This window comes from Seriola lalandi, unplaced genomic scaffold (genome assembly GCF_002814215.2).
Source record: "Seriola lalandi dorsalis isolate HSWRI2012SDOR001 ecotype SW California unplaced genomic scaffold, Sedor1 jcf7180002054969, whole genome shotgun sequence".
NCBI lineage: Eukaryota > Metazoa > Chordata > Actinopteri > Carangiformes > Carangidae > Seriola > Seriola lalandi.
In genome coordinates, this window is record NW_019525520.1 from 195,207 (window position 1) to 208,681 (window position 13,475).

The 13,475-nt window shown below is 40.2% G+C and overlaps 3 protein-coding genes and 1 long non-coding RNA gene across 4 annotated transcripts; 1 reads left to right on the forward strand and 3 right to left on the reverse strand.

The window, feature by feature from the left end:
- Positions 1 to 356: 356 nt before the first annotated feature.
- LOC111646366 (SUMO-conjugating enzyme UBC9-like) lies at positions 357 to 5,244 on the reverse strand. The gene is made up of 7 exons (XM_023395844.2): positions 4,946 to 5,244; positions 4,555 to 4,640; positions 4,306 to 4,389; positions 3,416 to 3,488; positions 2,470 to 2,579; positions 2,156 to 2,235; positions 357 to 1,746 (listed from the first exon to the last, which is right to left on the reverse strand). Exons 2-7 carry the CDS (start codon positions 4,618 to 4,620, stop codon positions 1,683 to 1,685), a joined length of 477 nt encoding a protein of 158 aa, XP_023251612.1. The 5' UTR covers positions 4,621 to 4,640; positions 4,946 to 5,244; the 3' UTR covers positions 357 to 1,682.
- A 1,753-nt stretch (positions 5,245 to 6,997) lies between these two features.
- Positions 6,998 to 9,099, reverse strand: mpst (mercaptopyruvate sulfurtransferase). Its single transcript, XM_023395845.2, has 2 exons — positions 8,489 to 9,099; positions 6,998 to 7,772 (listed from the first exon to the last, which is right to left on the reverse strand). Exons 1-2 carry the CDS (start codon positions 9,075 to 9,077, stop codon positions 7,474 to 7,476), a joined length of 888 nt encoding a protein of 295 aa, XP_023251613.1. The 5' UTR covers positions 9,078 to 9,099; the 3' UTR covers positions 6,998 to 7,473.
- Positions 9,100 to 9,261: 162 nt separating this feature from the next.
- LOC111646368 (thiosulfate sulfurtransferase-like) lies at positions 9,262 to 12,226 on the reverse strand. Its single transcript, XM_023395846.2, has 2 exons — positions 10,733 to 12,226; positions 9,262 to 9,955 (listed from the first exon to the last, which is right to left on the reverse strand). Exons 1-2 carry the CDS (start codon positions 11,313 to 11,315, stop codon positions 9,663 to 9,665), a joined length of 876 nt encoding a protein of 291 aa, XP_023251614.1. The 5' UTR covers positions 11,316 to 12,226; the 3' UTR covers positions 9,262 to 9,662.
- LOC147817372 (uncharacterized) lies at positions 9,942 to 10,588 on the forward strand. The gene is made up of 2 exons (XR_015436443.1): positions 9,942 to 10,067; positions 10,187 to 10,588. It is a non-coding gene; the product is annotated as an uncharacterized LOC147817372 (long non-coding RNA).
- Positions 12,227 to 13,475: the final 1,249 nt, after the last annotated feature.

The following is a 13,475-nucleotide window of genomic DNA, read 5'->3' on the forward strand; positions in this document are numbered from 1 at the left end:
CTCTATGTCATTCAATGCTTTACTGTTGTGGCTTCAATGACAAGGAAACTCTTTGAAGAGTTTATCAGATGATTTTTAGGCTGAAATCAGTTAAATCTCTTAAAACACAAACTTTTAATTAATTTAAGAAAGGATTCATGAGCGCAAGTTAAGTTAAATAAAAAAAGATATAGAGATAATGCAAGTTAATAACTCACAACTCCTCACATGTAATCTCTTAATTAGTCCAAATTGCTTTTACTTACTTTTCCAGCTTTACAAAGATTTAAAAAAAAAAACTAAACAAAAAAAAAACTAAAAAGAACCCCAAAAAACAAAAAGACAAAAAAAAATTCACAGAAAAAAAAACAAACAAATTTTTTCAGTTCTTTTATTCAACTTTATTTCACAATTTTATGCCATTTATTGTGTTTTCTGTTATAATACCACACACAAATGTCAACTGGCTAAAACAATATAAAACATAACTTCCACAATTTTTCATTATTTATATTATGTACATGCACTCATTTACTTAGAGGCAAAAAAATCTCAGGCCTTCGCTTACTCTCAAGTGCACTTTCATCTGCCGTCCTTGCTGGTTGAGAGGCCATTCCAATGAGGATCCTTCAGCTTCAGACTTAACAGGGTTTTTTTTTGGATTTATAGAAGTTTATATTCATTTTTATAGGAAATATGGGATAAAATGACTGAATGAATTGAGCCAAAACAAACACACAGCAACAGTTCTTCTTCTTCTTCTTATTATTATTATTTCTTTTTTACTATGCAACTTCTCCTGTATCTCGTAGCGGGGAAGCAGATGACGCCCGCTGCTGTTGAATGTGACTTAAGTTGATCACCGTGACGGACAAATTAGTTTCGTTCCCAGTTGGATTCACATAAAGAATCTCACCACTAGGTTAATCTTCGTTTCAGCCCAGTGAGGGATGAATGATGGAGGAACAAAGCCCCTTTCCTTTTAAGTGCCAGGATCGTCTTTTTCTTTTATTTGACGTGTTGATAAATTCTGTTGATACTATTCTTTTGGAAACTGATGCAACAGGAATGAAAGAAGGGATCTCCAGCACAAAGAAAGGAGCGACTTCCATTGTGCTTCTAACTGCTCTGTCCCAGTTTATTCCCGTATCCATGAAACACTATCTACAATATTTCCGGGGGGTTTGATGATTTGATAAAAAACTGGAAGTTTACGAATAGGCAAACACTGCTCCTCTGCCACGACCCACCAACATTACACAGAGAGTGGTTCTGACATGAAATCTTATTTCTACAGCGCTGTCCTTACATTAGCATGATTTTACAGAATTAATGGAGGCATGAGTGAGCTCAGCAGCACTCATGACAAAACTGGAGATATGGATTATACAAGAGTTACAAAGAGCAAAGGTCATGTTGACAGCAGAGTTCTAGGATCATCAGCTATGCATTAAAATGCATAAATATTTCTTGAAGACAGTAAAATTATGATCTTTTGTTGTTTTAAAAAACAAAAAAAAAAAAAAAAAAGAAAAAGAAAGGAAGGAAGAAATAAAACAGGCTCACTTGTCATCTGTGTAATAGTATAATAATACTCAAAACTGGATTCTTATTGGAGTGGTCCTTCAGGTGCCGCCTGCCTCCTGTTTGTAACCTCTGTCAGTTCAGGCTGCTCTGGCAGGATAAAGGCCAGACACTCCTCTCTATGTGGGGGCAAACTTCTTGGCCTGTGCCCTTACCCGCTTCTCATAGTCCATCCTGTTCTGACTGAAAGACAAAAACACAGAGCGATGAAGACATTTTAAACCCTGCTAACATTACTTACAATTTTCCTTAAAGGGTTCATTTTCACACATATATCACATCAGTGTATAAAGTAGTGCAAGAACCGGAAACAATTCTTTCTTCCTTCTTGTTATGACTTAACATTGGTTTCTAAAGGTCTGAGATAACTCAGAAAAGGCGTGACAGTTCCCTATCCTAATCTGAACTGACTTAAAGTATCTAAATCCTTCAAAGTAAAAGGCCTTTAATTTGTGCCAAAAAATACAATTTGTAGTTCGCAGCAAGAGCACACTACAACATTTCAGCTCAGTGGGTTTCAGTTGTTTTAATATATTTAGATATTGCTAAATAAAAAACAATTAATTCGAGCTTCAGCTGCAAATACACTCACCAGTAAATTGTGTAAGCCTCTGCTTGTGCTGGGTCCTGAATGTTAGGCTCATTCAGCAGCTCCTGGATCCCCAACAGGATCTGAGAACACAGTCGGTCATAGTGTTAATGTGACAGTTTATTGCTTCACATTCATTCCTTCACTGCAGTGGCTCCTTGATCCACGCAACTAAATATTTTACCTTCGGTCAGTGGACGGTGTGATAAGAGGATTACACTCACCAAGCAAACGGCCGTCATCAGATAAACCTTATGATAAATAAGTGAACCAACCACCTCCGCTGCTGATGACAGTGACTACGAGTGTGTTCGAACCTGTTTGATGGTGATGGCCGGCCTCCAGTCTTTGTCCTCCTCCAGGATGGACAGACACACAGTGCCTGATGGGTAGACATTCGGGTGGAATATTGGTGGCTCAAACTTGCCTGAGTGGAAAACAATAGAAAAGAAAGTCAGAATTTTAAAAGCTTGAAGAAAGATGAAACTAAATTAAATTGAAGATTTCAGTTACAAAAGAACAATGTAGTCATTGTAGAAAACCGTCATTACCTGAGGTTTTTCATTCAATATCTCTAAAACACAAGAGGATCTGTCAAAGTGCTGACACATCGTAAATCTGTCCATGAAAAAAACTGCAATTTTCCTCCTGTCTTCCTGCCGACATCTCTGATCAAATACTGTCTTTGTTCAGCTGCTCATCTGAATATCACTTCACTTCACTGAGAGGAACACTTCTGTCTTAGAGACTGAGCTCAATAATGAAGCTTTCATTAGAGAACGGAATAGTTACTGTGCCACCGTTCTCGACTCTATCTTCATTTCACTTTACCAAAACAGGCAAATGTTTATTTTCATGTAACTTTAGCTTGCAATACACAATATGTGTGTTTGAAACTGGTGGCACCGTCACACCAAGGGATTCTGGGACAGAGCCCTGGATGTAAAGCAACTGACAAAACAAACAGTTACACATTCTTAAGTCTGGGTGGACATGTAACGTTTTTGCTTGAATAGAAAACTTGTTTGGCATTAACCAGTTTTTATTTTACCATCACACACACACAAAAAAAAAACCAATGTCATCTTGTACTCAGTGTTCACTGTTCACACAAGCTGGTGGCTAAACCTGGTTTAATGACCTTGTTGCCAAAACACTTATTTCCTGTGTTTTTCCTCTATCATTCTGAATAGACAGCTGCATGCAAATTTCTGCCCTTCGATGTAAAATGAAACTAATTACTAAGTGCACAACCATACTCACATTTGGGTGGTGAGGAAGGGTAGTCATCTTTGAAAAGCATTCTGAGTTTGTAGAGTCCTCCCTCCCACAAGGTCTAATCAAAGAATAAGGAAATATTAAATGTTTTACTGATTTCACTGAGGAAAGACAAAAAGGGGTATTAAACAGAAACAAAAAAGGACTAATCTAAAGTAACAATAAAGGAATTTCAGTGTGGAGCCATACAAAAACTAAATATGTGGACATTAAGCAACAGTTAACACACTGAAAATGAAATGCACCTTGTGCCTTGTGGCAGCAAAGAAGAACTGATTTCTGGGAAAACTGCCATTTCATCCAGTTGTGAAACAATAAAGTTCATTAATAAATTGTTGTTGGTATCGTTGCATAGACTTGCATATTCCGATATACTGGTAGTTTAATACATATTAATACATTATAACTTATTAGGTTTATATTTTTGTGTTAATCTGAATTTGCAAAGTAACTAGTATCTACTTATCAAATATATGTAGTGGAATAAAAAAGTAATATTTTTCTCTGAAATGTGGCGGAGTACAACACAGGTAAAGTACAAATACCTTAAAATTGTAAACAAAAGTAAACCTTTGTTAAATTAGACTGTGTATGTAATGTGTAATGTAAAATGTAAGACTACCTATACATTTATAAAGGATTGACCTGTAATAATCTGAATTTACAGTAGTCATGAATGCCAGCAAGCAAACGGTGGATGAAAGGGTTAAGGTGCTAAAGTCAGCAAAGCAAAAAGGTTCACATAAAGATTATAGAGGATTATAGTTTGAATGCCAAAGATGTGTTGAAATTATTATCTACTGCCAGTCACACAAGCATAAAAACAGCTGGTCCACTTTGATATGCAACTGACTCTACGACAGAAGGTAACCTACTCCTTTCTTCCCTGGAATGGCACATTCCCAGTTCATCAGATTCATGGTCCCATCAGGATTCTTGGTAGGAACAGCAACAAAACCCTGCATGGTTCATAAGAGACGCAAAACATGAGCGTGAAACCTCTGTCCTAGTTGACTGCATGGTTATCTACTTTGGCCAATACGTCTATGAAATCTCAAGGATAAAAAAAAAAAGAGGGGGGGTTACAAAATGTTGATACTGTATAATAATCAGCTGTTGCTTACAAATGGGTGGTCTTTTCTCCAGGCTTTGCGCTCCTGGGACAGTCTGCTAAGAGCGATGCCAGACATTGTTGCTCATTAACGCCTCCCTGTGGAAAAACATCCCAAAACAAATTAATTATTCAATTCAAGCTGTCAACAATCTTAATGACATGGCCGCAATTTTCCTACTGAAAAAAACAAAACAAAAAAAAAAACAACACATGTTGACAATTTACTACTCGACATCCGACATTAATTGATGTTATTAGAGTCCAGTTGAAAGGATATGGTTCATTTAGCCTCTACAATGCACCGTACTGGACAGAATATACGACCCTAGCAAACCGCACACCAGCAACAGCTCACTCACACTAGCCTCAGTGTTAAATAACAGTCTTTTAGCTTAACTTACCTCTTATTTTATTTAGCTAAATATCAGAATTACGTCGGGTTGAGGACTAGCTTGTTTGCTACGCTAGCGCTAACGTTAACGTTACGACAAAACACACCCTTCGACGTTCAAAGACAAAACTACTGGGCCAGTTAGAGCGTAAAAGAGCGAACCGATTGAAGCTTCTACTTTATCAACATTCCCCAAACAGACTTATCGAAATATATTTGTGTTACTTTTCACGATTTACCACAGTTGTGTAAAACAATGTGACTCGTAATATCGTTTCGGCAGCTAGCCTATCGCCAAAAAGGACCCCAATTTGTTTATTTCGCAAGGACCTTCAGGCAGTTTACGGGACATCCGAGTGACATACGTCAGAGACGAGCGGCCATCTTTGTTGTGGCATTCGTGCTGGGAAGTTCAGGGCTTCGGGTGATGCAATCATTTTGATTCATGTCCTCTAAATGAATCAGCTTTCAATCCCGCCTTTTTTTTTTTCTTTTTTTTTTTAAATTTCATTTTCATTATTTTTTGCTCTTTCACATCAGCATGTCTGTTATTTATGATATATGTTTAGCTAATATTAGTATTATGCATGTGTAATAATTAAATGGACAGGACTTGTAATAATTACATTTTAAAGTCAGGTAAACTTACTGTCCAAAAAAAAAAAAATGTATTAGTAGTAGTTAAATTTTATTGATATAGTAAAACCTTTTTTCGCAAAATGAGCTTCACTTGTAATATTGAATGGGCGGCCTACCATTGTGTGTGATATGGGATTCACAAAAAAAAAATATATATATATCATATGCCCAAACTACTAACTCATGAGCCAAAAATAAATACTGTTGTCACATCTTGGCCAAACACCTGCACATGTTGATAAAGTGACACTTACACCGTTCAGTACTCTTATATCGCAGTTTGCTCTTTTCATGAATGTATATAATGTATTGACTTAAACAAAACATGCAGCGATTATTCTGATTATTGACAGTTTATATTATCGCACTATGCATATGATCAGCTGACTTGACGTTGTGTTTCCGTCGGTGAGGGTCAGAGGTCCAATATACACTAATGAGGCTGTTGTCGGTCACAGAGTAGGAGGTTTGATTTATGTGAAGTCATACACACCACTGCCGATACAGACACAGGCAGGAGCCTAAGCTCCAGAGGAACTGTTCAAAATGAGTTGTTCGTTCTGTTCTGCCCGGTCGTAACGCTCTTTCATTCAGGTCTCTGCATTTTTCTCTCTTCACCACAGTGGAACATAGCAACAGTGGACATCACAAACAACACTTTACATAACTAATAACTCACTATTGCTTGACAGTTTAAAGACGGCAGTGTCGTGATCGCTCATGATAAAAGAGGATGATGCGGGAGGGGAATAAGTGCACAGCTTCCAATGCAATCTCCTAAGCCACACTCAAAATGGGACCCCTGCTTAGTGATTCATAAATTCCTTATCACGTTAGTTCACATCAGTGCCCACATCAGGGTGAACACAGCACATAGTACGGTTGTTCGTTGTATTACCACGGCTTAACAAAACCTGAAATACATCAACTTTGTTTTGGAAATCGGGCATCTTGCCAGACACCTCGAATCCAGCACAGGAACAGGACTGAACTGGTTTTCATTTCCTCAACGTCAGCATTCAGAATTTTTTTTTTTTTTTTTTTTGTACTGTGTCTGTGTGGACCTTTTATTTGCTTCAATTTTTATTTTTTAATTTACTGTTACTTGTATTTTTGTTAATGCAACTTTGCAACATTTAAGACTGTTACAGAGTGAAAATAAAATCACTAAAGATTTAGACTTGTATCAAAATCAGCACGAGACTGAATCTCATGGGTTGTACGGGAAACTTGGTTGATCAATATTTCCTCCATCTACTGATTTTTCTTTTGCCCTTCTATCTTCCACAGGCTTCTGACAGAGTTAAATATTTACTCTTCTGGTTACTGAGTACAGGAGTTTTTCCTCCGTGCACAAGCTAAGTACATTTGAGAAAAGAAAGTGTGACAGTCGACTCGTTTTACAACATAAGAAAACAAGAACCTCAAGCATCTGTTTATTGTAACATTAATAGAAGAATACAGCATATCCACACGATATCCTCCTAGAAACAAAGTGCACTAGAATCAGACCCGTCCTGTCTTAACACATTTTTTGGAAAATAATCCAAAAAATTGTGCAACAATAGTCTCATACTTTCAAAAAAATATCTGCCAACAAACAAATATAGCCCTTCATGTTATTTTAAGACTGATGCATGTTTTTCTAAACTCTGCAACTTCCCACGTAATGAAAGTTTTAATCATTTGCATAATGAAGGGAAGGTTTTTATTAAAGGTTTCTGACAGCTGGCGAAACTTGCATCTGTTATGTTAATAATTAGGTTTCATAACCTCGCAGCATTTACACTAGTGCCTCCTCAGTATCTGTAGATTATGTGGCTTTAGTGTTTCCGTCTTGATGTGTCACTCTCATTGGCAGCAAACCCACAGCTTTCCCTCCCTCGTTTGTTTCTTTGTTCACACTTTCTTTCCATCTCCCTCTGAGATGATGTGCTCTGGACTTGCCCTTTTAAACCACTCAGACCAGGAGCCGTCGTAAACGCACACCTCGGGGTGGCCGAGCAGGTGAGCAGCCAGAGCGACGTGACATGCCGTGACACCGGACCCACAGGTGGCCCACAGCGGGCGCTGCGGGTCCACCCCGGCCTCTGTGAACAGCTTGGACAGGCCCTCGGCGTCCAGCTCCTTCCCAGAGGCGTCCATGAAAGAAGTGAATGGCATGTTGACAGCGCCGGGGAAATGTCCCGGCAGTGTGTCTGCGTGGGTGAGAAATATCAGAACATCATTCATTTAAGCCACTCAATGTTCACTTACTTCATTTCTTGCAGAGCTTTCAGCCACATCGCTTGACTTCCAACAAGGGGATAGTGTACTCATTCATGACTCATGACAACTACCCCATCTCCAGGAAACTGTATGCACTGATGAAGGCCATGAGATATGGCTGAAAACTCAGGAAGTAATCTAGTAAGTGGTCCTTGAGTAAAACATTTCTATTGCCCAACTACTGTGAGCTTGACAATAAACCTATCAGTTATTTATTATGTCAGTTTATCATTATAGACCTTAAAATGTCAACAATAACAAATAATTTTCCTTCATGAAAAAAACATGATTTTTCTTTAATTAATTGCTAAAACTATAATTTACATTGATGATTAATTTATCATTTTCTCATGCAACAGCCAACATTTTTTAAAGGTGCACTGATTACATGTTTTGCTGGAGAAAAATATCTTTATTATGTCAGTTTATTATCATAGACCATAAAATGTCAACAATAACATCAAATTATTGTATTTCATGAAATACACATGAAAGCAATCATGTGTTCTCTGTAGCTGTGGGAAAATAATTCATATATATATATATTTACATGTTTTGCTGGAGAAAATATCTTTATTATAGAAACTTTAAGCAAAAGTGTGATCCTCTGCTCAGTAAAAACAGAAACCGTACTGATCCCTCTCACCTTCTCTCGGTTCCGGCTCAGTCCCCCTGAACCTGCCTGCAGACCTGGCGTCCACAACCTGCACCTGCTCGGTTCTGACGTTCTCCAGCACGTCCTCGAAGCTCTTCACCCACGACTGGTTCAGAGTCGCCTTGAAGTCCCTGCGCTCCGGTGCGCGGTACTCGGACGTCAGCGGGTGACCGTCCGCCAGCCAGTTCCTCATGCCGCCGTCCAGCACCGACACCAGGCTGTGTCCGAACAGCTGGAACATCCACCACACGCGGGGCGCGCTGTACGACCCGAAGTCGCTGGTGTCGTACACGACTACGTGCGTGTCGTTCCCGATGCCCAGATCTCCGACGTACCGGGAGAAGTGGCCGGAAGTTGGCAGCATGTGATCAAACGCGGAGCTCCGGTCGCTGCACTCGTCTATGTCAAAGAACGAGGAGCCCGGGATGTGTCTCTGAGCGAACTCAGCTCTCGGGTCCCGTTTGGTTTTCGGTAGATACCATGAAGTGTCGAGGACACGAAGCTTCGGGCCGATGAGGTTGTTTCTGACGGCATCTGCCAACCACTGCCCGGACACCAGAGCTCGGGTCTGCGCCGCCATGACGAGGCGCTGTAATACCAGCTCCGGCCGCTAGAGGGAAACTGAGCTCTGCAGGTCAACATGGAGCTTAACTTTATTCAGGAAGCACAACAACAAAGTGCGAGATTCTCTCACTTAGTGTTTTTATTAAGAAACAATTATGAACATTAAAAAAAATATACTTCATTTAATTTAAATCACATGTCAAAACTCACTGAAGCTCATTTATTTAGCTACTAAAAGTGTTTCATAACACACAAGTTGCATAAAACTGGACTTACAAATCCAGCCAAGCCACGTTTTAAAAGTGACCATCTCCTAAAGCACCAGCAGGTTGTGCCCTTCCTCCGGAGGACAGTAGCAGGAGTGTTTTGACACCAGATTTTGTTCAGAATAAACAATTATTCTCATAAAACGGTGGAAAATCTCCTGATTATATAAATGTAAAAATATTAAAAAGCCTCAGACCTACTTCTATGTTGTTTGTACATTCAAATCGTCCTACAGGCATCCAGACATCATTGATTTATAAACCTATGCTCATTTCTGAGGTGGATCTCATCTCTCATTAAGGTTCAATCAGCCACATAAAAGTTCTCTTTTTTCCTAAGAGCGTTTGACCTGGGAGACGATGTGCTCTGGTGGGGCCTTGGTGAACCACTCGTACCAGGATCCATCATACACCGACGCCCCGGGGGCCCCACACAGGTGGGCGGCCAGCACCATGTGACAGGCGGTCACCCCCGAGCCACAGGAGCCACAGATTGGCTTGCTCAAGTCCACTTGTGACTTCTCAAAGAACTTCCTCAGCTCCTGTGGGGACAGCATCATGCCCTCGTCATCCAGAAACCTGAAGAACGGCATGCACCTGGAGCCGGGGATGTGACCCGGCTGGACACCTGCAGGACAGTTACAAATGAGGGGCCTTTTAAATGAAGTTGACACCATGTCTGGTTTACTGGCTGGATATCACTGAACTGACTAAACAATCAGTGCCGTCCGGTTGACTGTGTGAGCACCTGTGATAATATTACCTCTTACCTTTGAGTGTCACATCATTTGCTTAAACTCTGTAGTTACCTTCACAGAGGAGGTTGTGTTTTCACTTGTGTCTGTTTGTTTTTTTTCAGCAGGATTACACAAAAACATCCTGAACTGATTTACACTCAATCTGCGGGAGAGCTGGAGGAGTTTGAGGTCTGGTGTATGTTGTTTGACATGTTGACTTGGCGGAGGCGGACGTGTCTTTACATCACTGAGTTTAAGTGTCTGTTTGCTGCGGCAGAGTTTCCTTGTGTTTAGCAGCAGGTGTTGTTATGAGTCATGAGTCATCGGCCCTCTCTGTGTGTTGTCTATGAAAACTAACACATATGGATAAACATGAAGAACTCGTCTGAGCCACAAAGACATTTGTGCAGAAATCAGACACATTAACAGGCAAAGACTCTTAACTCTGGACACACAGCTCAGTATGTTCTTTTGATTCTCCTTGTTAATTGTGTTTGCATTATTATTATTATTATTATTATTATTATTATTATTATTATTATTATTATTATTATTATTATTATGATAAAAAGGACGATAAAATTCTCTATAGCAAAAAAAAACCAAACAAATAAGAATCTCTTCATAAATAAGAAGTGTGGCAGTTGTGAATATAAAATGAGATGTACCTTCTCTTGGTTCTGGCTCTTCCCCACGGAACCTCGCGTAAGGCCTGACGTCCACCACCTGGAAGCCCTGAGTCGCGATGTTTTCTGTCATGTCCTCGAATGACTTGACCCAGGAGCGGTTCATGGTGGCGGGGAAGTGGGCGCGCTCAGGCCGGGTGAGCTTCCCTGTGACTGGGTGACCCTCTCTCACCCAGTTCCTGAAACCCCCGTTCAGCACCGACACCTCCGGGTGGCCGAACAAGCGGAACATCCACCACACCCTGGTGCAGGAAAATGCCCCGAAGTCACTGGCGTCGTAGACAACCACGTGGCTGTCACCTCCGACCCCGAGACTCCCAACGTAGTCCGCGAACAGCTCCTCGGAGGGCAGCGTGTGGTCGAAGCTCGAGGTCCTGTCCGAGCACTCGTCGATGTCGAAGAAAGACGCTCCCGGGATGTGACACTGTGCAAACTCCTTCTTCCCGTCGCGTTTCATCATCGGCAGGTACCAGGACGTGTCCAGGATCCGCAGCCGAGGCCCGACGACATTCCGTCGGACCATGTCAGCGAGCCACTTCCCGGAGACCAGAGTCTGTTCTCCCATGTTTACACCTCAGAGAAGAGTCACTGTCCTCAACTGCTCCCTCCTTTACTTCCTGTCTTTTAAGAGTTGGTCAAATAAATAAATAAAATAATTGGTTAATTGGTCTCCTCCCACTGGTATGGAGTGTAGATGAATTTACTATCTACTATTTTTATACTTTATTTATTTATTTATTTATAGCATATTGTCAGCGCATTCGTTTATTTGCAATAAGAGTTCTCCACTCAAAGTTATCCATTTAAACCAATATTTATTTGCCATTAAAGAATCAGAATCAGCATGTACATGGATCTCCTCTGATCTGAAAACCACAGTCTGCAAGCAGTTAGCTGTGGCCAACGTCCCGGAGAAGAGTGTCTATCTTAGCAGTTACACAGAGTTTTGTATGTATTTTTGTAACTATTTGATTGGTGAAAAGGTTGGGGAGAAACCATGGTTTAGACTCAGCTCTCCCTTCGCTGGTGCACAGGCTGGTTCCAGCCTCTTGGCACAGTGCCTCCTTCTTCTGATCTGTCCTCACCTGGAGAAAAACCTACTCTCCCTTTTCCTGTAACCGCCTCTTCACCATGTTAGGAGTTGTTTCTTACTTTAAGCATCTGAGGCGTCACCTGTCATCCTGTTCTTCTGGTGTCTCCCTATGTGTGCGTGACTGCCTTGTGTTTCACCCTAGCGCCCCCTAACGCATAGCAACAGTAATCATCATAATACTAAACAACAATTAATAAACAAATAATAAACAACACTCTCTTAGCAATGTAACATAAATTTTAATATTTCTCACAATATATATATATGGGTATAAACTCAATACTGTATTGTGAAGAGCATCCTAACATGTCCTGGTTTCCCTGCCATGGAAAAGTTTATTTTATTTAGTATATTTGCCAGTAGCACACCTGACAGGCAGCAAGAAATATTAAGGCATGGGCATTACTGCTCGCCACACCTGTACGGCTCAAATTATGGTCAAAAGGATTTTGAACTTGCAAAGTGATGTTCATAAATAATTCCAAACGTAGTTGTAAATCAACCTCTGTAAACCTGTAAAATAAATCTGCATGAGTAATTCAAGTTTGAAGAGGTTTGTATTTGTTTAAAAAAAAAGATTATTTTTTTGTTGATTGAGTCGTTAAATCTCAATCATTCAATTTAATGTTACCTAAAACCAAGAAAAGCATTAATTTTTATAACCTTTGAGGACCTGCACCCAGAGGATGTTTGCCATCTCTGCTTTGAAAATGACCCGAACACCCTTGTGTTGTGTTGGACCTTTAAGCTCCAGATTCTTGCAGGTATTACAGGAGGTCCATGTCCCTCCTTATTTAGTATTAGCACCACCTAGTGGAGTGATCGTGCTCTACAGCTGATCTCCTGGCTGAGAATTTAAAAACTTGTATTTAACATTATGGAGCTGAACAGCAGAAACAGACAGATGCATGATGGGTTCAATAAAGACAAATAAAAAACACAAACACACTAAACTGAATATGTGTTCATTAAAATATAAAAGTATATAATATAATAATACAGTTAAAATATATTATATAATTGATTTTATGATACCAAACAAAACAAGTAGCAGTCTCAAAGGTATACAGTTGATTTGCCTGAACACAAGACACATTCTTCAGTTTATGTGGCTGCTGGTCTTTGAAGATACACGAGGTCCTTTAATATCTGTAAATTGAGGCCTTGATGCCGGGACGTACTTTTTTATTTCTTCTGGGAAATGTTATGTCTTTAATGGATGGAGACAGACAGACAGGAAGTGGAGAGACAGGAAAGAGCCCAGGAATGACATGAGGTAAATGGTCCAGGCGGCGGACGGAGTCGACACGTGGACTTTGCTGCTCAGGGCATTTGTGCTCATGTGGTATTAATCAAACTAACCATTTGCCCCCCCACCCCCCACATACCTTAAAAATATAGCAGACCAACTTCATTCATTACTTGCCAAGGGGATTGATACTCCGTGTTGTAATTATTATATTCTGGTGAAATATCTTTTCTGTTCAGACGAAGCTTGCAAACAAACAAATTGCTCTGTGTTGCTGCGTATCACCATATTAATCACCCTGGTCCTCATCAGCAAAACGAGCTATGATTGTTGCTTGTGTCCCTTCCCTGAATGTGATTATGGCAATCCAAAGAACACGTGAG